The sequence below is a fragment of the Anopheles ziemanni genome, chromosome 2 (assembly GCF_943734765.1).
Source record: "Anopheles ziemanni chromosome 2, idAnoZiCoDA_A2_x.2, whole genome shotgun sequence".
Lineage (NCBI taxonomy): Eukaryota > Metazoa > Arthropoda > Insecta > Diptera > Culicidae > Anopheles > Anopheles ziemanni.
Window position 1 is genome coordinate 40,418,919 of NC_080705.1, and position 25,582 is coordinate 40,444,500.

Genomic DNA, 25,582 nt, shown 5'->3' on the forward strand with positions numbered 1-25,582 from the left:
TACAAGATATCCGCTTGTGCCCAAACAATGTAATGAAAGCTTCCTTGCCTCTTCTCATATAAAAATAGTGAAAATTGTTGTTCTTTCTTCATATTCATGAAACATCAATTTAACTCTGAGCTTTAGTGTTTTTAAACAAAACATTTAACTAAACAAAACGAAAAACATGCCATTGGCAGTAAAACCTAACACATTCTTTATCAAGTAACAAATACGATGAAAAATATACACTCACACTGCATGTACGAAAACTTACAACAAGCTCAAGTTAGAATATATTGTTTCTTGTTTGTTGTACTGTAGTCTCATTCTAAAGTAATGACTACGTGTATCATGCATCTAATTAACAGTAAGAGACTGAGGCTTGAAGAACTATGAGCTTCTGATATTTTCTATACAACCGAATCGTATCTAATCACTGAACTATAAAAACACATTAATCAACTCTGAACATATAAAAAAGATAAGTTTAGACAATGTTTCGTCAGCGGAATTATTGGCCTAAAGTTATCTTTTTCTGACAACCGCCCAGGCACAGACATGCGACTCGATCGTGTTTCTCAAACGCACGATCGAGTATTTGAAGCTAGCGAAAGTAGTAGTATTTAAAGTAATATTTTAAATCAAGAACGATTTGCTCCGTATCCAATTGATGCACGTTATCAAACCTTCGCACTGTAGTTGAGTTTCGCAGGGAGCACGAAAAACAGAATGAATGCGGGAAAAGGTCAAGGAAAAGAATAAAAAGAAGAAGAATGGCAAGAAAAGTAAATTGAACGACCATACAACGGAACAACAAAACGCGACCTCATAACGTATTTTTTGTACAAGGACTTCTCTAACTTGGCTGCCTGTTTTACCGACCGCAAAAACAGAATGTGACGCATTCGATATTCTCACAACAGGCATGAGTTCGAGCGGTAGCTGCAATTATCAACATCAGCCTGTGTGCTGCATTCTTGGCAATATTACATTAAATACTACCCCAAAGCGTACCAGTGCACAACAAATGTGGAACAGATCAGACCAGACAGGAACACAGTTCGCTCGGTTACACAGAATCAACCAATTGCAAATCACTCAATCAACCAATCAATCAATGAACTAATAAAATAAAATTATATAAAAAAATAAAAACAGAATGGGTTAAATGATAAATGCTCGATGCATGATAAAATTTTACGTTTAGATACCTGTTTGCTACAAATCTTGATGGGAAAGATTTTGGGTTTGATTTTGGTATTTTTGGCATATTGTTTTGGTTGAAGAGTTTTGTTTTTTTCATTATGATGAACATATTTATGGCATCATGGACGTTCTCCTAGAGAATGAAACCAATGCGCTCGCTTCCGGAAATGGTAAATGGGGACCTACTACCAATAGAAATAACGCTGGGAGGAAAATGCCGCGGGAGGGCGGGGGCAAAAGGGAATGGCGGAAAAGGAGAATGGTGGACAAAAGGGATATGGCACGATTAAGCTGTTTTTTTTTTATAAAACAAAAACCATCGAAGAGCATCATCATCAGGCTCCAAATATCGTTGCGGTTCCACGAACCGGCTCTTATAACCTTCCATAAATAATTTATCGATATATACAGAAACATATACACAGTACATGGTCGCTTCTAAATGCGTCCCCGAACATCGCTCGACTAGACGAGCGCGGCGCAAAATGGCCTTCAATAATTCCATCAATAGTAGACCGCTTGGAGCCCTTCTCAACAGGTCTCGTTTGGTGAACCGGTTCATCAATCGGCTAAAATTCGTTCCCATCGTTAGCCTACTTTTCGATCGCAGCGTCGTATTAGTATTTTTGTGCTGACGGCAGTGACTACTGTTATTGTAGTGGCAGTGTTGCTAGGCGTTCGATAATCTGCACTGCATACTATTGCAGTTTGAACTGTCGGTTGGCAGTGTTGCGCTGATTCGTGTAGTCGTCCATCGTCGGAGGGAACGGGGATCGATTGTTGGACGCTCTCGAGGGTGGCCGTGAGCCTCTTGGTGATTCTGGGCCGGTTGCCTCCGATTCCCTTACTTCTGCTAGCCGAGGAACATTCTTGTTGCTGAAGACTCGCGGGCAACGCGGAGACCAGTGACCGTTGGGTGTGGTGGCAGCGATTGAGCGGGGCGTATCTTTGCGCCCCAATGACGGCAGCTGATGCTCGGGCACGGTACGAAACACCTTCACCATACCACTGTCGGAACCAGTGTCCGAGTAGCAGCCATTCGGCAGCTGCTGACCTGTTGCCTCGTTACACCACGTATCGTAGTAGTCTGCGTACGAGCTTGGGTACTCACTCTTGAATTCTTGCGGTGTCAGGGCCGGTGTGGAGTCAACCGTTGCTAGATTATCCTCTGTCGAGCTGAGTGTACCGTTGGACTCGAGATCCTCCTGCAGGATCTTCAGAGCGGCGGCATGCAGCTTCTCCAGTGGCAGATTCCGGAACAGACGGCCCTTCTTTTTCATCAGCAGACTTTGTACAAGCTCTTCGGCGAGCTTCTCATTCTGCAGAGTTCCTGATACAGGAGACGCCGACGAACCAGACGACGATAGACTATCGTTGCCAGAGGACGACTGCTGGCAGATGGGAAGAGTTAGACGATCGCGCCGTCCCTCGGCTGACTCATCGCCTTGTGTTGCCATGCTAGGCATGTTTGCGCGAACCACCGCGGTCTGGGGAGACGGTGATATCTCCTCCGACTCAGGCTTTCTACTTCTAGGATGTTGCTGGTGCTTTTTCTCTTGTTTCTCTTGCTTACACACTTCGTTACTTATATCTTCACTAGCTTCCTCGTCCTCACTATCACCGTTGTTACTTTCGTCCTGCAAAAGCTTAAATAACCTGGAATGTGTGGCCGCACGTTGATACCGTGTCATCTTTCGCATCTCCGGGAAACACTCGGAGTCTGTTTCCACCTCCGAGATGTGCTTGCTCATGTCCGACGTGACACCGGAGTCATCCTCCGCTTCGGACTCATCGCACGACATCTTCTGGCGCGAGAGTGGCCTCAGTCTGTTGTTCTGACTCGGTGAGCGCATCGTTCCTCCATTCACCTGTAGAGTTTCTCCACCGCAGGGACTCGGCACGTTGCGTTGCGTTTCAAACAGCGATATCCGCTCCTTCACCGACAGCTTCTTATCCTTGTCTAGTTTTTCATTAACACCGACACCAGGCGTCAGTTCGTTGCCGTTGCTCTCGGACATTGGCGGCACGACCTCCTTGCGGATGCCCGAGGTTTCCTTTACAGTATCACCGGGGTCTTGCTCAACTTCGGACTCTTCCTTCGACGTGTTGGACGTTTCGTACTCTTCACTGTTATCCTCGCTATCTGACTGTTCTTCCAGCTCTTCCTCGCTGTGGTCCTCAGTCTTTCGATCGCCCTGCGATCCATCCAGCGCCATTCGTGGTTTGTTGTTGTTCTCATCCTTCGCAGCCAATGTACCCTTACCGTTCCTTGCCTCGTAAAGATCCTTCACCAGACGTTCGTTTTCCTTCTGCCAGTACTCAAGAGAGTCCCGCTTCGCTTCGTCTTCGCCGTTTGCCAACGCATGCGGCACACCAGCCGGCTGTAGTTTGTCCAGTTTCCACATATCCGATGCCTCCGTGGGACCATTTTCCGCGCTCCAGAAGTCGGTCGTTGCCGTCGTAGTCGCTTCCTCGTCGTCCTGACTCCACACACTCTGTCGATCAACACTAAATTCCCGGCTGCTCCACATGTCACGCGAAAACGAACGCATCGGCCGCTGGTAGTCCTCCTCCTCATCACCAATTTGACTCCAGAAATCGACCTCCTCTTCTTCGTCCTCCGGTTTACCGTCATCATTGTTTCCACCTTCAGTTTGTGGCTCATCGGCGGGTGTCGACTCTTTAGGGATTTCGGACGTACTGCTGCCACTCTTGGACTTGAGGGGCAACGACACTGACACCGACACCTCCGACGTTTCCTCGTAGTCAATCTTGAACGGCGTTTTCACGGGATCGTTTCGTTTCACTCCCTGTGCTCGATCGACACCACGATCCTCCACTTTTGCCTTGCTTGTAAGTGAAGGAATTGTGATCGTCACCGTGACGTCGGTGTCTGTTTCATGCTCCTTTGTTCCCACAGCAGCCTTGGGAACCTCGGCAGTACTATCCTCCTCGTCCGTTGCCGCGTCTGTTTCACTCTCCGAGGCATCGTCCTCTTCCGTGTCACTTTCATCGCCACTGTCCACTTCGGTCGCGTTGTTCGGAAAACACTTCGTCGTACCGGACAGCGTCTCACTCGAACCGGTAATTTCACTTTCCCCTACGACTAGCGTCGCAATGTCCTCGTTGTTCGGGGATTTACTAAATGACAACTTCAACGGCAAACGTACCGAAACGAGTGACCTCTCCATATCCGCCTCCTCTAGGCGATCGATATCGTCGTCCGTCCGATTGCCACTCGGTTTACCCTCAGTGTCCTCGTCCTCGTCCAGATCGTTCGCCAGCGTAGAAGAGCAGTCGCTCAGCGTAGAGCTGTTGCTACAGACACTGGCCCGCCGGCTTGCCACCGTGGATTGGTAGACGCTTTCCTCCTCGAAGATCACACTCAGCTGGTGCGGTAAATGTTCTTCGGCCGGAACTGGACCATCGCATCCTCCGTATCCTACCGTTTCATCGTCCTCGCTCTCTACCTCCTCTTCTTCGCCGTCGTCATCCTCCTCGTCCTCTTCTTCTTCACCGTCATCTTCTTCTTCCTCTTCCTCTTGCTTGTCTTTGCTCACCGGACGCTGTTCGTCCTTGGCCGCGAGTTTCTTCTGGGAAGGAGAAGTGCTCTCGATGCGAGTGACACCATTGGCAAACTCTGCAACCGAGCCTTTCTTGCGTCTCGCCGGTACACTGCCCTCATCCTCTGAGTCTGAAGCCTCAGACTGAGACGAAGGCACCGAGGAGGTACTCTCCTCGTACGTACGATAGCGCTCGTTAAGCGGACTGCACGGCGAACACCGCACCGAGGACGGAGACGACTTCGCCTCGGCTTCGCATGGTGACGATCCGCCGTGGTTGAAGTTGCTCAACCGTTCCGACAGCCGCTTCAGGCTAGACTGCGACCGAGTCAGCGGGTGCGGATGGTGACGCTGCTGATGACCCTCGTTGACGAACTCACCGATCACATCGTGCAGCTCACCGAGTTGCTCGCGACGGTGTTGCTGCTGCAGCTCGCTATCGGAGCAGGAGTCGCCAGTGTCGGCCGGTGTCGGCGTGACCACTATGCGTGGCGGTGGCGTCCTGATCACGTATGTGTGAATTGCCTCGCCTGGCAGCGACTCGCAGTACGCGGTCTGCGGCTGGCTAAGCTGATAGTACGGCGGAGGAGTGCATGGTGTGCACGGTTCCGGTGCGTAGTAGAAATGGTGCGGTGACATGTACCCACCGTAAAACCCGCCGGCCCGATCGTAATGGCCGGGTGGAGGCGGCGGTGGAGGATAGTAATAACCCGGTGCATGGGGTGGTGGTGGTGGTGGCGGTGGGGGATAGTACTGAGGGTTAGTGGATGGATCGTAGTAGTGCCAATTGGGGTTGCAGCAATAGTATGGCTGCGGATGGGGATAGGGATATGGGGAGTATCGAATGTCTGTGCCGCTGCAATGGGGCAGCTTCACACTAGAACCTCCCTCAGAATCTGAGGAATTTGGATCAACTGGAAAGGGAAGGGTAGAGCGGCAGAAATGAAAGAAAGAGAAAGAGAGAAGAGAGAGAGAAAGAAGAAGAAGACAGAACATTATGATGAATGAGTAATGGATGCACTGAGCGTTCGATTTTGCTCTCAGTTTCATCACCAGGTACGTGACGTTCACTGGTTCAGGTTTTCCAATTGTGAGGAAGTAATCTACACATCATTTGTTTATGCCCATCTCGTATCTGCTGTCAACATATAAATAATAAATAATAAAAAGTTATAAAATATGTATTGTTGCCTTTATGTCTGGAACTAAAATGTTTGGCGTACAATAATTCGAACTTGAATACAATTACTTAAGTCGATAACATTACTCAAATAATGTAGAACTGGTTTGAAGAACAAAATATTTTAAAAAAAATTCTTCCATTTAATTATCGAACCGAAACTTGCATTCTTTCAAGCATATCGTATAATATCTAGCTATAATTTAAAATTCAACCATAGAGTTGGTGTTGAAAAAAAATTACCTAATTTTTCAAAAAGTATGTACGAGTATGACTTGACAAGTGCAATCCGCTTAGTAGTCAGTACCTTCTAAATTCATTTTTAAACTTTCATATACTCTGTTGCATCATGAATAAAGGCGCAAATTCTTAATTAAGCATGATCTACACATACTGAGTACAGTTAACTTGGTAATTCTTTGGAATAATTGAAAATTAAATAAAAACTTATGAAAGTTATACTGAGCTAAATTACGATTAAATAAAATTTTCTGCAGAAATGGGCGCGGAATTCAACATTCTTCAAGTACAACATTCTTAAAACGTTTAGTTCAAATTTAGATTATGTTCTGAATACGTTTAGTTCAAATATTTCCGAAACAAACATAACCGCTATGTGTTAAAGCTTTTCTGAAGTAGAATTGTCGGAACAGAAGAATGTGACAATCTTTGCAAGCAAATGTGGTAGATTACTTCCAGCAAAACGGCGGATGCGTGGTTACTGAAACTGAAAAAACAATAATGAGGCAAATATCAACCAGGAAAGCAGAGCTCTTGTGTCCTCCATGGTTTGAACAATGCAACGGTGGCTCATGTTGAGTCAGTTGGTTTTCTTCCTTTGTTTTCATGGTCTATTTCCAACAAACCAGATGCTTTCAACCACAGGAATTGGATAAATTATCGTCACTACTTTCAACACAAGCCTAAAATGCTAAATTGATCAATCATTTTGTTTCGTAGGCAGTTTTCGTTTGGGAGTGGAGGGAAAAATTTAGAAGAAGATTGTTCTCTTTTCTCCTGGTCCATAAGAAACACGCCAGATGAACAGCTGACGTGTGTCGATACCGCATTTTTACAGTGTGAGTAATGTTTTGAGAGAGGGGTTTTTTTTTTGGAGGGATGAATTGTTGCAGTGTGATGATCAAAAAACACCAAATAGAATATCACAAGATCGTAAATTAAATTCCACACCAAGTTAGAGGTTTAAAGATATGTTGAGGTAAAAAAGTAATTTCAATTGAAAAGGCTTATGAAAGGTATCGATGCGGACAAGGATCGCCTTTGATGGAGCGAGGGATAATTCTTCGAAGAACAGTAGCTTGTGTTGTGTTGGCGTGCCTTGTGGGGACCAAAACATGTTAAATTCCCCCAAAGTATGGCGCACACCTGACACAATAACTTAAAGCTACATCATTTGAAAGATCCGCAATGGACGAGCTAGTCCATCGCATATAGTCGTACATTCGGACGACCACGGAACCGAGGATCGAGGGGGGAGAATCTTTGAACACCATTCAGGGAACGGTATCCACTTACCTGGTGCATCCGATCCGGTCATGGCCTGCAGCATACGGAAAGATCGGCTCGGTATGGAACCGCCGGTGTACTTCTTTGGTTCTTCCACTTTCTGCTCGCTCGGTGGCACATACTGCGCTGGGGGTTCCCCATCTGCTCGGGTTTGAAAATGATTTAGTCAGTCAAAGGGTTCGATAATGGTCGCTCCGGTTCGATTTCATACCTGTTTCATTATTGTTTCCTCTATTGAACATCTGTTGAGTACGGTTTCCAGAGCCTGTAGCAAATGAGGTAAAAAATGTATTAAACATCTAAGAATATACTCAACTAGATTAAGCGCCTTATCTAAACGATATCAACAAATTAAACCATAACAATGAATAACAATTACAAGATAGCCAACAATTTTGTTATATGTACAACGCAGATGGCAAAAAACAATTACACAAATATACACAACCTTCTTACATACCATTTGCATAACAAATAAAATGGAAGCAACAAAATAGTAACAAAACTCTCATTTAAATATCGATGAAAGAGACTAATAAATTATAAATAATTTTATACATATGTACAGAACTACCATAACATTAAAGAGATAAAACACATAATAAAACCAAATATGCAACTCAAACAATAAAACAAATAAAATAAAAAATCATCATGCTAGCTAATGTAGCACTGATCAGAACCAGAGCCAAAATGATAAAATATACGCAATAAAGCAATAACATCAATCGACCATAAGATGCGTATAGCCAAAGGAAGAAAACGACTCTCATCCGTACCGGTATTGGTTTGGTTCGCAGCTTGACCACTGTCGGTCATGTTCTGCAGGTACCTGAACGCTTTGGACGGTATGGCGGCACCACGATAGCGAGGATCTTCTTCGTTATGGAGATATACTTCTCCGTCGACTAGAGCGTACAACAGCGGTGCACAAAACACGAGACCGGTACACAGAGACATAAATGATAGATACACGAGATGTGTTACATATTGGCACTGTTAGTTAGGAGGATCAAACAGTAACACATGTCGGGATACGTACCTTGGGTTTTTACTCTATTCATCAGGGCCTTATCTTCGTTGCTGAGCTGCAATCGACGCATCTGCCCGTCGGCCGACTCCGGCTGATGAGTCATCTGAGCCCCATTGCGTCCAAGTTGCTGGCCATCAGCCTGGTCGTGTCCGGCGACCTCACTGTTCGATTCCTTCGCACCCTTGCCGGTCTCGGACTCATCCAGGGTGTCCGTGATCTGTTGCAGCACCCGGAACGAGCGGGACTGGTTCGGTGCGTTATTGCCGTTCCAGGCCTGCGTATTGTTCGACGATCTCGGATCGCTGGAGTAAACGAGAAAAATAGTACATTGATAAAATACTCTGGTATTCTAAATTATTGTCACATAAACAGGACGTAAACAGGAGGAACATGTAAACACGACTCAAACATTTAACATCAAATATGGCGAACGAAGGCATAATAGTTTAAAAAGACACCAAATCTAACGAATGAAATAGACAAACGCTCTCGACTTAGTAAAAACGTATGTCATATAATTAGTACAATGTGACTTCGTAAATTGAAAAAAGTTCCCGCAAAAAGATGGGAATATATTGAAAGTTTGGAGCCGGTTTAACAGACTGACTGCCAATGACTAACATAGTGGGTGACAGAAAATTCTGACCTTGGCACGAAACTCATATAGTAACTGCACTAATAGTAGTGCGCTGTAGTAGTTGTAAAAAAGGATTCCTTAGGGAAGATAAGCATATTTGTTATTGGTTTAAAAACAACTTAGCTTAATAAATAATTAGTTTTTTATATAACTACAGTTTTTATGTTGCATTTTCATTAATTTATTGACCAAAAACTTTTTAGAACTAATGACTGCTGGCTATCAAAAATGATAGCCATAACAGTAAACGTGTTAATTGATTGAAAAATGATTGTACTAAAAACAATGACTAAAACAGCTTAGCAGTCGTAAAAATATCTGTGTCAGATGAGTGTAATACTTCAAGTTGATTTCCTTTTCTTTCGCGTCACAAATTGCGACACAGTTTGTCTATTCTGACGAATGAGCTGATGAAAACATTTGATTAGCTTTCGAAACACAATTGAGGACAAATTTAGTAATAGACACGGGCAGCGAGAGCGGGTTTTCTGCAACTGTTGTTTATGTTTGGCTGTTTGGGTAGTGAATGTTGTAAATTTACTGCTTCACAACATTTTAATCCAAGAACTTGGCGAAAACGAACGACAACTCAGGCAGTTGATTGTTGGGAACCATGCACGTCTTCAAAACAGTTCCAATCGCAAAATGGCGTCCCAGAATACATCCGGCCGCAAACAGCAATGAAATGGAACAGAAAACACTTATCAACAGTGCAGAAAATCATGTAACCAAAACGAAACTTCAACGGAAGAAAACAGGTAAACCAGAAAGCGAATGTTGTTGTTTCTGCTGGCCGAACAAGTCCTGAGAATGGGTTCGAATGTTTCGCATCAGTACCCTTCGCAAACGCTGTCCCACCAACACACTGAATGGCAGAGAGACACCTTCACGAGTGAAGATAGGGGGTAACGATATGGCAAAGTGATAGGATGATCTTTCGCGTGTTTCAACATGCAAACGCCGGTTGCGTGCGTGCTGGCGTTCAGTACCTGAGTCTATTTTTAAGAAAGCGAATCTTAGCCTCTAGCGGGATGTCGTGGATGATGTAGCTACGATCACCACTACGTCCGGCCGGTGCCCGAGGGTGGGGAGTTCGAGAGATTCGTTACGGTTGCAGGAGGGGGTGGGGCGATCGTGTAGGGATTTTATCAGGACGTTCGCGATCGCGCCGGGTTCAAGACATGAACCGGGTAGAACAAGGGATACAGAGTGGAGCGACCAGCGGTTTCATCGGTTTCGTGATGTTGCGGAAGAGAGAACGAGAAATAAGGAAATAAGTCGTCAGACTTCGGGGCAGCAAGCTTGCCGATGCGAGGGTACGGTGCTGCCTGCTGAGGGCGGCACTGACTGTGGGCTTACCTCTGAATGATAGCCGGCGTGTTGGACAGTGGTCCACGGGCCGTGTGCTCAGCGCCCTCTACCTTGATCGGCACGATGCGCACGTTGGTGGCGCTGTTTTGCTGCTGCATGCGCTGTTGCTGCTGCTGTGCGGGCGGTGGAGGCTGCGGGTGCATGGGATGGTGGTGCAGGGGCGGCGTTTGCGGGGGCGCATAGTGCTGATGATGCTGGTACATCGGATGCGGCTGCGGCTGGGCGGTCGGGGTCGGCGGGTAGCTGATGTTGTTGTAGCCTTGGTTGACGAAATGGTTGGGATTGGTAAACATGGCGGTCGGTGTTGTAAATCCTGTGGACGAGTTTCGTGTTTTTTGGGGGAGACAAAAAAACACATAGACAGAAACGCAATGGTCAGTGAGCGAGTGAGGATGGCGCGGTGCGTTGCAGGTCGGTACCACTGTGCGGTGTAGCGAAGCCAATCGGCACGGGAGACTGTATGCTGCTGGCGCTGTTGGCGCTGGTCGGGCCGTACTGAGGGGCGGGACTGTAGTAGGGCGGCGGGGCGAAGCTTGGGGCCGTTGCAGGCGACTGAACGGGCGACTTCTCGATCTGTATCGGTATGATACGCTCCTGTGCGGGAAAAGAATTATTTTTCATCAACGATGTTCAGCTTTTCTAATCCTACTAACTGAAAGCATTCACTTAATTATTTCCTGTTTATAAAGGCGTTCTTAGCAATATTTCATGGTGTATAAGGGAACATACAATTCCAACAAATTATTTTAACTAGTTGAATTAGAGTTGTTTTCCTAAGCAAAACTGTCAACTAATTAACATTGCCTCCTCATCTATTGTAATACCATTGTCTCAGACCTGTTTAGTTAGGAGTTATACTACTGTGTCCAAAAAGTAAAGTGACTTTGGTACGCAAACTGTGCGCGTCCAAGGTATTGGCGGATTGTTATTTTTTTATTGTTGAAATATGGGTTTTTGACTTCTTCAGCAAATTTCATGTAAAAATATTCATCAGGATAGGAGATATGATTTTTTTTTTGATTTTTTTTGTGGCCTACTACACGTATGACCCTCGTTTTTCGTCCCTGGCCACATTTGGGGAGCAAAGAATTTGTTTAAAATTTTGTATGCGTAACTAATTTTTAGCTGCGGATTGGTTGAAATAGCTTTTGGCGATGCAGTAATGTCGAAAAAAAAATGTTTGCGAGGGGTTTAGTTAATTCCAAAATGGCCGCCATGGCTACAATGGCCAAAATGGCTTCATGGGACACATCATCCTCAACGATTCCTCATTCGACGAAGCTCACATTCAAAATTTTAAGGAATCAATGTTAAATAATTGTCGATTGATGATTAGAGACTTCACCGATGATATTGAAATATCGAAAGTATCAGTAAATACCATTTTAGAGGAGGTTTTGGGCCTGGAACTCGACTGGTACCAAAATCGTTGATTTTAAAAAAAAAAAGGCGTTGCGTTGAAGTGGGTGAAACAGCGGTTTCCGACTAAATTGAGAAGACGAAGTGCATTATTACTGTAGACGAGACTTGTAACTATGCTTCAGACTGTAAAACAATCAATCAATCGAATAAATACCGTGCCAGGAATAAGCCAGGACCAAAAAACTAGCCAAACGAGGGCCATACGTGTAGTAGCGCACAAAATAAGTCGTATCTCCTATCCGGATGAATATTTTTACATGAAACTTACTGTAGAAATCAAAAACACATATAGAAACAATACAAAAATAACAATCCACCAATACCTTTGACGCCCCCAGTTCGAGCACCAAAGTCACCTTACTTTTTGGACGCAGTAGTACAATCGAGTAATTGGAGTTCATAAAATTTTAACAAAGGCCTACTTCACTCAAAAATGTAGTCGTAGAGTTTGGAAAAGAGAAATTTTTAAATAAGTCCGGAGCATTTGGAATGACAAAACGCTAACTACTATCTTGTCGATAAGATTACTCCTTACTAGGAGATCGTTACGCTCTTGTTAGTACCCTGCCCGGAGACTTACCTTTTGTGATCCTGCCGCCGACTGGGGTGAGTATACAGGTTGTGCTTGTGCATATACCGATCCTTGCTGTGGATAGCCGCGGCTCACGGGCATCGTAACCGTGGACTGCACCAATCCTGCCGAAGGCTGGGCTGCCCTAGCCGCTTGCTGAAGCTGCTGGACGTATTGCTGCTGCTGCTGCTGCTGCTGAGCGGATGGCGTAGTGGACTGTTGCGCCGAGCCGGACACATCGGCCGACGGTCTGACGCTGTTCTGTGTGAGCTGTTGTGACGACGGTGGAGACGGTCTAGCCGACACCGGGGACGGTGCTGTGACGATAGAATCAACGGATTTAGTGGCTTCACTTTCACTCTTGCCGCTGGCGACTGCGGCTCGCAGTGCTTGTGGTTCTTTGTTCTTGTTGCTGTTGTTGTTGTTATTATTGTTGTTGCTGGTGCTGGTGACTGTCTGCTGTTCTTTCTCCTGTGGTGGCGGTGTGCGCTCGGTCGAGCTCGTGGTCGCACCTGGCTGCGATTCCTGGTCGTCCCGGTGCACCCATTCGGGCTGCTCCTTGAGGCTATTGTGCCGGGACGACATCCATGGTGGACTCGCTTGGGTTAAGAGACTTTGCTTACTATTGGCAAACACCTCGTGTATCGGCGGTATATAGAGTGAACCGAGGGCCTGCGCAGCCGGTCGCTGTGTGCCGAGCGACGGTGGCGTTACGGTCGGCGCAGAACTGGTGACTGATGGTGGCGAAGATGAGGATGGCCCTGTCGATGAGGATGAGAGAGTTGGGGATGGGGACACCGTGGACTGTGAGGAGGACTGTGGCTCCCTCTTCTGTGCTGTGGCCGTCGTGGTGGTGGTTGACTGTGCAGGTGGTGGAGGCGGTGGAGGTGGTTGTGCTGTACCGGGACCGGTTGTAGTGTTCTTGACGACTGCTGTCGGTTGTTCCCTACCGGTGTAGCTGTTAGTGCTGGTGATGGACACAGGTGAGAGCGATGGCTTGGGACGGACGGGTGGAGGTGACACTTTGGTGTTGGGCGTGAGGCTGGTGGATACTTTGGTTGGGGTGATCGGTGGTGGAAGGTTGGGCGGTACCGGGCTCTGCCCGTACACCGGCGGGGTTTTGATGGAGGACGACGACGCCGAACCGTTCTCGCGCGGTTTAGTTAGATTGGATGGGCTTGGCGATCGTTTCTGTGGGTCACCGCGGACGGTGAACCCGTCTGTGCGATTTAATGTGTTTTTAGCAACTGCAATGATAGTTCAAGATGATAACAAGATGCATAGAGATTAGTTACAAACCGGTGCGACATACAGCAGGAACGGAACGGACGTGACTGCCCGAAAGGGGGAGAATGTTCGAATGACTGAAGACCGAGCGGATTCGTTACCTTCATCATCTAGATCTCTGCTCGTGTAGCTGTAACTCGGGGGCGGTACCGGCCGGGGAATTGAAGGACCAGAGTCCTGTTGCTTCTCCCGCCGGTACTCCTCGATCCAGAAGTCGTTCTTCGGCTGTGGACGTGGGGCCTTCCGCAGGCTGGCCATCGGATTCGGTGGAATTTTGATCTCCGGTCGCATTCCCATCGGCGGCGCCTCGAATACCTGTGGCCTTGGGGACTTGCGGACCTCGGCCGGTCCGGGGGGTGGCGGAGGCGGCGGCATCGGTCTGCTTGTGCCGGCACCGTTCGCGCCGGGCACCACACGACCGGTCGGTGGTGGTGGCGGTGGCGGCGCCGGTGGCCCTGTTGGGAACACCTGAAAGGGCATTCCCATGGCCGCCGCCCCGAGGGTCGCTGCAGGGGATACTGGATTGTGGCTGCCATTGCTGGAGCCGTTACTGCTGTGATTGGGTCCATTGTTCTAAATTTGGGTAGGCAAATATGCGTTAGAACCATCGAGCAGAAATATTCCACAGCACTTTCAATCTCCTTAACCGAGGGTAAAAGCTACACAGAATTATTAGGAGGACCTGAACAAACACAGTTCCGCTTGCTACATGTTACCTGTGCCAATGGGGACACCTTCGGCTGGCCGGTCACACCCTCCGAGTTGGCGTTCCGCGATATTCGCTTCGCCATCCGGGGCGATTTGATCTGCGACAGGTCGATGCCGCCCGGTGTGTAGGTAAAAGGCTGCTTATCCCGGCGCATCATCGCATTCTGTACGCAGGCCGGAGGCTCTGCCGGCAGCTGTGCCTGTATCCGACGGGCCGAGTTGCCGATCGTCGACTGCGGAGGTCCACCGTAGCTGGGAAAAAGAAAAACGAGTGGAAAAAAAAGCCACAGGGTAAAACATGAATCCAAACCAACCATATCTCGGAACGGACCGACCGGTGTGTAAACAGTGCGCCATTTATTTATCCTACCAGCGATCGCTAGTATAAACGCACATAACCCCAATGGCGGATCCGCGTGGGCGTACGTTGAGCACGCAGTTTTCTTTTCTTTCTTGCTAATCCCCTCAACCTAGTCGGTAACGTAGATTTTTTTTCGCTTGTGTTTTCCCTGTTCCATTTGGAAAATTCTAAGAAACAGATGGAAAAACAGACACTTTGCACTGACCCATTTTGCGCGTGCTGGGCGTTTCCATGCGTAGATTTTTTCTCGCTGCCACACGATCACGTCACTTGGTCGCTGAGAAAAGTTATTTTTGTCATTTAGGAAAACAAGCATTTCCAAACAACGATTTCTTTGAATTAAACTGTTCAGTCATTTCTTAGACTTTCCTTTTTATTACGAATGGTTAAGAGCCAGTTTAATAAAGCTCTACGAAAAATAATCATCTCATCTACTTATATTTCCAATACTGGTAAAGTTAATCGATTTCACACATTGAAAGTAACATGTTTTCCTTTGAAGTATCGTTGGTTTTATTGGTTATTATTTTATCAAAATGGATAAAGAACCAAACTGGAGTACTAGCTTCCGTCGAAAGGAGATCAACCGCCCTTTCTGCTGATGCTACTACTTATTGAAGCGCATGTTGCAATCCAATAAAGCACCATGCAACGTGCGTGTCTTGAAAATAAAACCACTTTATTGTAATGAGTGGTTTTAATGAACCCGAGGTAACATACTGCACTCAATGCGGCCTTAAGTATAAACAGTTACGTGGCGACTAAAAATAGTTCGATTACCTTGAATCTCAATCAAAAGATCAACCGGCAGAGAAGAAACCCTTTTGCAACGCAAAGTAGTGCACAAGCGCGTGCCAACAACAGGTTGGCCGATGCAAAAGTGGACCGAAACTGCTGAATGAAGGAGGATTTATAGTTTCTTTTCTAGAAATATACTTGTTTTAAATCAAGACATCTTGTAGGAACGAAACTACCTATGTGCAATTATTTAGCAACTGGAAAAGATTTTTAAAAATTGCAAATCCATTAATTTTGAAAGTGTAAGTCACACATCACAATTAATTTAATCTCTAATCAAGCATCAATCTTTCTTAGGAGATCAGATACTCGTTTTGGAAAATTATCTCCAGCATTCCTTGGATGATTATACGAAGTTTGAAAAAATCATGACTCAGTCAAATGATTCTCTTAAATAAATAATGAAGGAATAATTCTCTTAACATAAGGTCTAACATGAAGAAAGATATACCACTTATAAATATTTTTGTATAAGTCCTTTATAAGCGCAAAACTATCAAAAGTTATAAATTATTTAACATATTCTACAAAAAATAAAATAAAAAAAAGGATGTTGATGATTCAAACATTCGACGGAGAGTCATAATCACAAAAGATACCGAATCAGAATGTGTAAAAGATTATAATCATCCACGGTAGCAAAGGAAAACGTCATGCAAGCCCTTAACAAGCAAGTCAGTTTTTAGGCAAAATAGGATGATGAAGAAGATCTACATACAAACTAAAAAATTTGTTTGTGAATGACCCAAATCATGGTGATTCACACAATATTTTGTCTACAGTAATACTCTTTTATGTATTTATCTCAAATCCACCAGTCGTAACACACTTGTTGACCCATTTTAACATGAAGCTCCAAGGAACTTGTTGTAGTCTCTACCCACACTTCCCCATTTTTTCTAACACCAGCTGACCGAAAACCGAGCGATTCATTAGTTTTCGTCACCTCTAGCGGCAAGTGGCCCGACAACCGGCCGGGAATGCTGGTAACCGATCATCCATCATCCACGGCCTACCACCTCTCTCGGCGCCAGATCGTTACCTTGTCGCTATCATCGCCTCAATCGGACAATTAGGTTAAGTGGTTTTTCACTCCACTCAAACAGAAACACCCACGACTCCCTGAGTGGGACTGTGCTTGGGCAAAAGTCGGAAAATATCGGTCAGAAGTGCGAATTTAGAGCCAGTGATGCGCTTGGCTGGGCAGATCGACATGACATTTGCATGTCCATTTGCAGTGCCCTCCCACCGGTAAGCCTCTTCCGGCCTCTGCTTAGTATTTGTGTTCCACGAGTGAAGCGCTAAAGATCTTTCAAACAGGACCAAACGCCACTACAAAGCGAGCTCAACCGGCAAAACCAAAACACCCCAAACATGACACTGCACTGCTGTCAGATTCGACGCGTCTCCTTGCCCCGTGTGTCCGGCGATCTGGTTAGTTTGTCTGTTCTGTTTGGGAAAGTTCATCTCCGTCGCTTCCCTGAAGTGTCTCTTCCAAGCGACGCTTCGGCAGCAATGACTTAAAAATAGTACTTCGCGTGGTGCAGTCGATCAAGCACGTCCGTGCACGACGGTAGTAGGATTTTGAAGCCGTCTGGTCCACTTGTTCGTCGTGTCGTCTGCAGTTGTTGCGAACTTCTGCTAGATCTTTGTTTTCATGACGTATTTGTGCAGTTTTACTTGCCGCTACCGGTTAAGCAAACGCCGGGAGCTACTGATAATAAAACCAAAAAGTCGTTATGAGCGGTAAGAAATTTTCTCAAAATACTTAAGATGCGCTCCGTAGTCAAATGACCCATCCCATCCTCTCTATTATCCGTCCCCGTTTCAACTCACCTCGCCCATGCTCGATCGGGTGCTAATGGGTAGCAAAATTAAAAACACACCCCAAGAAAAAAGAACAAACGATCTTAAAGATGCTGTTTGAATTGCTCCGTAATTTATGATGCACTAAAACGTGGGCGAAAGTATTTGATCGTGGCCCCGCTTCCCGTTGGCAAGCCCTCGCCCTGTCGCCTGCTCGAGCCCCTGGTGCAATCCGACGCTGCACAACTTATTGCACAGCGGAAGTGCGAAATGAAACAAGGAAAAGTATATCACTCTGACACATTCCACCGGCCGGACGCTCGAGTTCGGGAAAAGAAAACCACTGGCAACGAAAGAAGAGAGTTACGTCCTATTGTTTCCTTTTTTTCTTGATGAAATAATTTTTTGAATGAAACTGCATTGGGATCCGCTAAGTGCCTCGTGCTCACACTTTTCCCAGTGGGGTTTCCGTTTTTATTTCGATCGTTAGTGTATTTTGATACCATGTGGGTTAATTGTTTAGCAATGCGCGTGTTTTAAAATGTACGCTCGAATGAGACGGCGCCTCACACATTATTGTTTTACTGTGATCAATAAAACATGCACTTTGTGGTTATATTGTGCTGTTTGTCTATCATCCGCCGAAGTCATTTAAATGGGTCAAATCAGTTTTAGGTTTAGCATTAAATCATTAACCTCATTCGTCACGTATAGTTTATTTTTCGTTTTCTTTGTCGAAATATCTGTCACTTATTTTTTGGGTTTTGCACTTATTGCCATCATTATTATTTCGTTTATAAACATTATCAAACAAATTTTAACTATTTAAAGAAAAATTTTTGCATACGGTAGACATCAAAATTACGGGTTTTGAAATTGAATAAGTTTTAGCAGTTGGTTTATAACGACAACAAAAAACTGATAAAATGAATATATCCAGCAATGTCCAAATACGTTTCTGTAAATCTTTTTTCAATTTTATTTTACGCAATGAAGTTTCATGTTTTTTTCTAGTCATAATTGAATTTTGAATGAGTTGATTGAATGAGTTGAAAATAAGCCTTCACCTTAAGCCAATGACTATTATTTCAATCATTTGATTCTATGTGTCGGTTTAACCACAACTAAGAGTTAAACGCAACACAACCAAGGGTTTTAAAACATCAAACAGTCTTCCCATGGTGAAAAATTTTATCAAAATTTGGGGTAAATATCAACAAATATTCTTCGGGATACGCAAACGTGAGTTAATGCGTAGACTGGTGCTGTTCCTTTAAAATAAAAATGTTTGATCGATAGAGTTCTGGCACGATTTAAACATTATTAGACAAAGATTTAAAAATTAATTCCCAGGAAATATTTTGCTCAAATATAGCGCAACAAACACTACATAACGATAGCGAGGTGCTCGAAATAGTTTTACTACAACCATCGATCATCAATCAATTCGACAGCGAACGCCGCAAGACGCCACGAGCACTTCATTAGTCGCAACTTCTAGCTCTACTAGTGATTGGCCACACCAGAATACCACTCCCGGGAAAGTATGCACTTTCCAGGGTTCAAGTTCATTTTCCATGAAGTGTGCCCCGTTCGATCTCCATTCCGCTTTTCTGCAGTTTTCCTCCATTCCGACGCATCACACCTATTGCGTGGTTTTCATCCGCGGCGCTCTTGCGCACTCCCAAGGTGGCCGAGGGTTGGAATGTTTGGCCCATGACTAACCAACACTAGAAGGAGAGCGAGCTATAAATAGCCACCGCATCAAATGCAGTTCCCTTGGCAGGGATGTTTCTGGGACGCGAGCTAATGCAAAATGGAAGTAGGCATTTGAAAAAAAAACGACAAAACAACCAACAGGAAAAGCAAACGCCAAAGGGAACCATTGCCTCCCAAGCAACAGGCGGCAAACGGTGTCAAATAGCGGCCCTTGTCGATCGTTAATCCATTGAATGCCACACGACGTAGACTGTGTACTCGTTTAGGCGAAAGATGCTTGTGTGCGTTTGGACGAAGGAGAGCAGATCGCGATCAACTACTTTGTGTCGATCAAGGAATAGATTTCCCGACAGTTGACCTTCTTTTTCGCACTCTGTGTTTTCCCTTTTCCCTATTCTTTTCATTATTCCCCTAATACTTTCCTTCGGTAATGATGAAAAGGGAAATCTTCAACGCCAGTGAAATCCCAATACTTCGCTGCTCTCCCTTTGGGTGGGTCTTTGCGTCACCCCTTAAGGATATCATTAAACACCCACCGCTGGCAATCGACAAACAGATAAATAGAGCGCATTCAGTAAGGGACTTTGGCGCAGAAAGGCAACCGACAAGAAGAGTAAAAGTAAAATAAAAACTAGTCCCTACACTTTCAAAACCATGTGACCTATTGAACTTTCAGACCGAGTACTAATTGGAAGGCGGTGGACCTTCGTGAGTCGGACCAGATCTCGCAGGGCAATTTTAATCCTCCTAATGCAACAAAAATATCGCATTTCGCCCGGGTCCACTCTTTTACTGGTGCTAGTTCGCGTGAGTCTGGCAACGGTTTTCGTTCCAGCTATGCACCAAACGTCCGGTCCGGTTCAACCGTTCCCATGCTTAAGCGGCTGGCGATGGCCAAAAATGGACCAATAATGAAGCACGGAACAGCGACAGAAGCGAAGCGCGCGGGGCAGATGACAAACCGTGCGCAGGCAAAGCCATCAAACACGACCACGCGCGGTTCGTACCAGGCCGGGGCGATGAAAAACAGGTTCAATATTTAAACCATGACTCACGCCGCCCGGAATGGGAATGTGCAGCTTAATTCCCTTTCCGACGTTGCACACGGCGTTCCGCCACCACCAGTTTCGGCGGCGGGACCTACCCTACCCGGCAACGTCCGCCGGCTGTAACTAATTTGGGACGATTTAACGATCCCCATGCCTCTTTTCCCGCCGCGAGCAGATCGCGAACTCCCGCGCGTCAGTGAAAACGAGGAAATGGAACGAGAAATTCGTGCGGAGCGAAGTGACCTTACAGAACGCGAGCGACGTTTCGGTGCCGTATGGAGACGCTGCAATCGGTGTTGAGGTTAATAAACTTTGCAATGGTCAGTAAAAAGTTGCAATTGTATTTTTTGTTCAATTGTAATTTTGAACTTTTAGTTATTTGGTTCAACGTTTTTCATTTGCGTTTTGAAGCATTTAATATGTTTCTAGCTTTCCAACTAATAAATTTCTAAGAATTTCTTAGTAATTCATTACAGATTATTTGAAACACCATGATTCTTTCTTTGCCATGGATGAAGAAGACTTCGAAGATAACAAGCGACAAAAAAGGGAGATATCTCTTAGCACTTTTTGCATTTTGTAGGCTTTACTTTTCTGTTCTTTTGACATTAAGCCCTTCACAAACCTGCTAAGTTGTGAAAATGGCTAAAAAATTGGTTTTTGGTCTAGAACCGAAGAAAAAATATCTTTTCCTAAAACAAATTAGGATTTCATAGATTAAATGATGATAAGTTTGCATGTGTGGTATTTGTGATTGTGATCAGCAATAATTTGCCGATAATAAGTTAAAGTTAGGTTCAATCGCATCAATTAGTGTAAAAATAATTAGAAAAAATTTAAAAACACATAAGTACGTGTATTCGAGGCAGGTGCACTCGAAATAAACGGCGCGCAACGAAAGTAGAAACACGGGCAAAACAGTACAAAATGAATCTTAGGGATTCATGAATCTCTCATTAAAATTTCTTGAATCTCAAAAACGAATTCACTAACCTAAATTGGAATCACACAATTCTAGTGTATTGGTGTCAGAACTCATCCTCATTAAAACTCATCACTCATGAATCTCTAAAACGATGCAAAGAATCATTCAGATTCATGCATCTGATTTGGAATTGCACAACTCTGAAGGTGACGCATTTGTTAAAATTATTCTTCCAATAAATATTTTCGTAAAGGATATACACAAGGTCTCACTAATTTTTTTTTTTGCGTGACTTATGATCTGTCGTAGGAAGTGATTTATATTCTTGTAAGAAAATTATTCAATAAATTGACAGAGAAATAGATATGTTTCCAGTGTACAATCATATCTCATGAAATAGAGCTATTAAGTAGACAAATTCGTTTAACGCTAAACCATCTGCTGGGATCATTCAGAACGATGTCACCATATGTCCACCCAAGGTCAGCCGTTGAACGCAAAATATTATGCGACCACTTAAGTCTCCCCCCGCACCGTCAATATTTACTCTTCCTGAACTGTGCTTGTTTCCTGTTAACATAAACCACCACAGGCTACACAACCATATTACCCGTTCGAATTTTTTTCTCTCTCTGCGCAGCTTCAAGTTCAAATCCTCTGCCCCAAACGCTAAGCACGCGCGTCCCTGAAGAGCGGCCAGAGTCGAACAAACTCGGCACTTCCCAAGTATAAACAAACGAATTAACCTTGAAATCTAAGCATTTTTGTTACCATTTTACACCGTTGGTCACAAGATAAAGTGAACACTGCTTGCTCCCACATTTCATTCCAACCAACACCGCGGGCAACCACCCCCGCCCTCCATGCAGTCCATCTTCCTAACGGCACACCACACCGCCTTGGGTGGTATCAGTCAAGGGGGAAGAAGTTAGAAGGAATCAAAAGTTTTTAAAAATATAAATTCGCCTAACCGGTGCGACCTGAGCAGGCCATTTGATTCGGTCCGTGTCACCGTACGCCCACACGTCGGGACGGTTCTGTTGACTTAGTGCCCGTACGGGCACCAATCATGGGCCGCTTAGGGCGCGTGATCACTTCCCGATCTAGAGCAACATCGCAAGAGCAAGCCGCTTCGAAAGGAAAGGAAAACGTCGGGATGAGAAAAACTTGTTTCGCGAAAACAGGAAGAAATGCGCACACGGTCTGGATGAATCTGGATCCGGCAAACGGGTTCCTGGCTAAGTCGGCCAACGCCGTCGGTGACGCCGTTTCACAAACGGAAAACGGAAAGCTAAGCCCAACCTGGAAGCTCGTCCATTCTATCAGGTGCGAGCATTATGTTTGGCACACTACTGACACTGTAATAGTAGAAAATCATTGGTACAACATTGTTGCGGAATGGTCCCATTCAAGGCTTGTTGTTTCATTGCAGTGATCATCAACCGTTAGATCAGGCAGATGCCACTACTATATAGATAGTACGTTTCCGTAGTGTAATGCACACTATTTTAATGCGCAAGGAAATTAAGCAACTGAAACAAGTTGCTGGCTATCGTTTAATAATCTGTTGGTCGTCGAAGAAAAGACGGATCCATAAGCTGACTGTAGAAAATTTTGTTTCTGTATTCAACACATACTATTAGAAAAAATATTGTACATTATGCTCTTGAAAAGTAACTTAGAACTTGTAGGATTTAGTGATCAGCCTAATGTTGAATACAGTTTGAATTTTATAGCTTTCTTTTTACTGACTTCTACTATTCTTAACGCCTAATAACTTGAAGTTTATTTCTTTATTTAACAATTAACTATAGGGAAATGGTACTTGCCATCATTGCTAGCTTTAACCGTTTCTACATAACGCCTTGCCACTTCTTCTTCGGATGGCCTCTGAATGTGGGTAATTCATCATTCTAATCTTTCTACCACCCTGCAAAGATGAGCTGCAGCCCGTGGAGCCCTCTGGCATTGACCAGAATCAGCCGTCGCCACCGTCGGATAAAGGAAGTAAATCCCCCTAAGCCGCGCCATATGGTGCAAATGGTGTGCGAACAGTATGCGCTCGTGGCCATGACGCCATCGCGCAAAGTGGTGTGTTTCGGCGCCATCAGCGAATCGCATAGATCACAGCACAGTCGGCGTGCCCTGCAAGAGCGGCGCAGGCAACCGCCGGCTGGCGCCACCGTCGATGACGTCGACCTTTTCGCCCGTCGTAAGCCGCTGTCGCACGCTGTCTCCGTAAATGGAACTGTCAATGTAAACGCGGTCGCGATCTGTCCGTCCATCCGTTCGCTTGCAATAGGACAGCAGAGGGTAGAGGAAACCGTTCGCTTGGTTGGATTTGTATTCAGTATTTCGTTGGTAGAACCTTCAAACACCATCCCAAAGCATCAAACCGCGGAAGTAGAAGCGACCACAAAGAGTTATTCTACCGGTCGGAAGATACTTCCTTCCACGTTCACCTAATTCTGGCACGTTTGCATAACACGCGTCGTGCTAAAGATTTACACGCTCTGAGTATCGGTTTTTGCCTATGAAATCAAATTTTTGTATTTTTTACCGCAAAAGTGCTCATCGTCCATGAGGTCATATTCCATTCGCAACAAAGAAAGGTCTTTGTATCCGAAAAGCAATCTTCATCGCTGGTGTATCTCTCTCTTTTCCAGGGTCCCTGGAGTGTATGTTATGTAAACAATCGACGTTTTGATTTACGACCAAACAAAACAGCATCTTTAGCCGGAAATTCCTCTGTACGCTGAGTCACAGCGAACAAATGGCCGAGAAAATGAATGTTTTAGGTAATTCAGGTTACGATGACTTACTGAACTCAAATAGCTACGTTAACGATAAGGGAACGAATTGCAACTGTAAAGACAAAAACTCGTGATCAAAGTGGTTCCTGAATTGATGGACTTTAATTTTAAAATATAGTTTCAAAACTTCAAAATTGTATTGTATGTAAGAATAAAAAAAATGATAGTTATAGCATTTTTTATCATTTGATCCACGCCAATGACTGAATCATGAAGATTTATGAAAGAATCATGAAGATTCGTAAAGGTTTCGAAAGATTCCTCAATATTTTAAGATTCGAATCCCAAAAGATTCATGAATCAATTCTGAATGAATTTTTAGTGAACGATTCATATGAATGAATCTCGCCTAAAGATTCATATGGCACAACACTAGAAGATAGTCTACAATCAATTTCAATAAAAGCCCAATAACAGTTGTGGACAATCATACACGAATCTTATGCCTCATTTCCAGTGAAGCAGGGAACTGCTTTTTAAGTGTGTCTTGTTGTGCTGTACAATTACTTTGGAGAGGATAATGCATATTGACATAAGATAAATGCAAGGAAGTGCCTCTCCTACGCATAATACACGTTGCACCTTATTTATAACGACTGTCCTCCATCGTCCGGAGTTCACCTAAGCGTCCGTAAAAGTCAAACTGCTACTCACTTGTCCCCACCGAGTGCGAATCCGTGATCCTCCTGCACCCGGTACGCCGGATACGTATGCAGGATTTCATTTGCCTTGTCGTTGTACGAGCCCAACAGCTCGCGGTACTTCGAGTAGACGTGGCTCTTGAACTGCGCCGTCGTCGGGACTGCGGGCGTCGGTGTGTTGCGTCCACTTTTCGTAATTGTCGTAATCGTTGCCATTTTACCCGGGGGAGGGCCGCTCCCGAGACGCTTCTCACAGGACTTTGCGGCCGGACTCAACTTTTCCCACCCTCTGGCGACCGAGCGACACAACCACAACAATTAACAGAACGGATCGCTCCCGAAGAAGCAGCGGCAACTTGATCGTGACCGTTCACAGAAGAAGCGCGCACACACACAAACCGGCACACATATACAGAGACAAACACGCCCGTTGCGTCAACACACTCGAAAACACGTATATCAGTGCACTAGCGCAAAAAAGACGGTGTGCGAGGACCTACGACTGACATCAGGTCTCTAGTGTTGACGGCTAATTATCCATCAGCCGTCCATACGTCCGAAGCGTTTGCGAGCCAAATTTGCGTCACCGAGAGGTTCACTATGTACCGCGCGACGCGAACACTGTGTGCACATTCGTCCAAGTTCCACAGACTCCAAAAACGCACCACAAAAGGACGGAACAAATACCGCTTTGGTTCGCGATCGAAGAGCGTCGCGCGTTGACGTCTGTTTAGGGTGGCTTAAGTCAGACAACTGAACTGAAGTCCACAATCTTGGGCCAGACCTAGGGGTGAGTTCAGCGTCGCACTTAAGGCAGACCGCGCGGCCGGTGCGTCTCGTTTGGCTGTAGGAAAGACGGAACTCCACCTTTGCAGCTGCAAACGGTCAGTCTGGTCCACAGTCCCGAGCCCAGAGAGTGCCATTTAGAGATGCAATTTCTTTCTCTCTCTCACTACTCTCCCTCACTTTGCGTAGTTCTCCCG

General features: G+C 45.2%; 1 protein-coding gene across 1 annotated transcript; it reads right to left on the reverse strand.

Moving 5' to 3' along the window:
* Window positions 1–1,886: 1,886 nt before the first annotated feature.
* Window positions 1,887–24,815, reverse strand: LOC131293576 (uncharacterized). Its single transcript, XM_058321653.1, has 12 exons — window positions 24,613–24,815; window positions 14,496–14,739; window positions 13,881–14,352; window positions 12,502–13,739; window positions 10,919–11,093; window positions 10,488–10,812; window positions 10,118–10,189; window positions 8,501–8,793; window positions 8,238–8,366; window positions 7,670–7,723; window positions 7,468–7,599; window positions 1,887–5,665 (listed from the first exon to the last, which is right to left on the reverse strand). The coding sequence occupies exons 1-12, from the start codon at window positions 24,813–24,815 to the stop codon at window positions 1,887–1,889; spliced, it is 7,116 nt and encodes a 2,371-aa protein (XP_058177636.1).
* Between the last annotated feature and the right edge of the window lie 767 nt (window positions 24,816–25,582).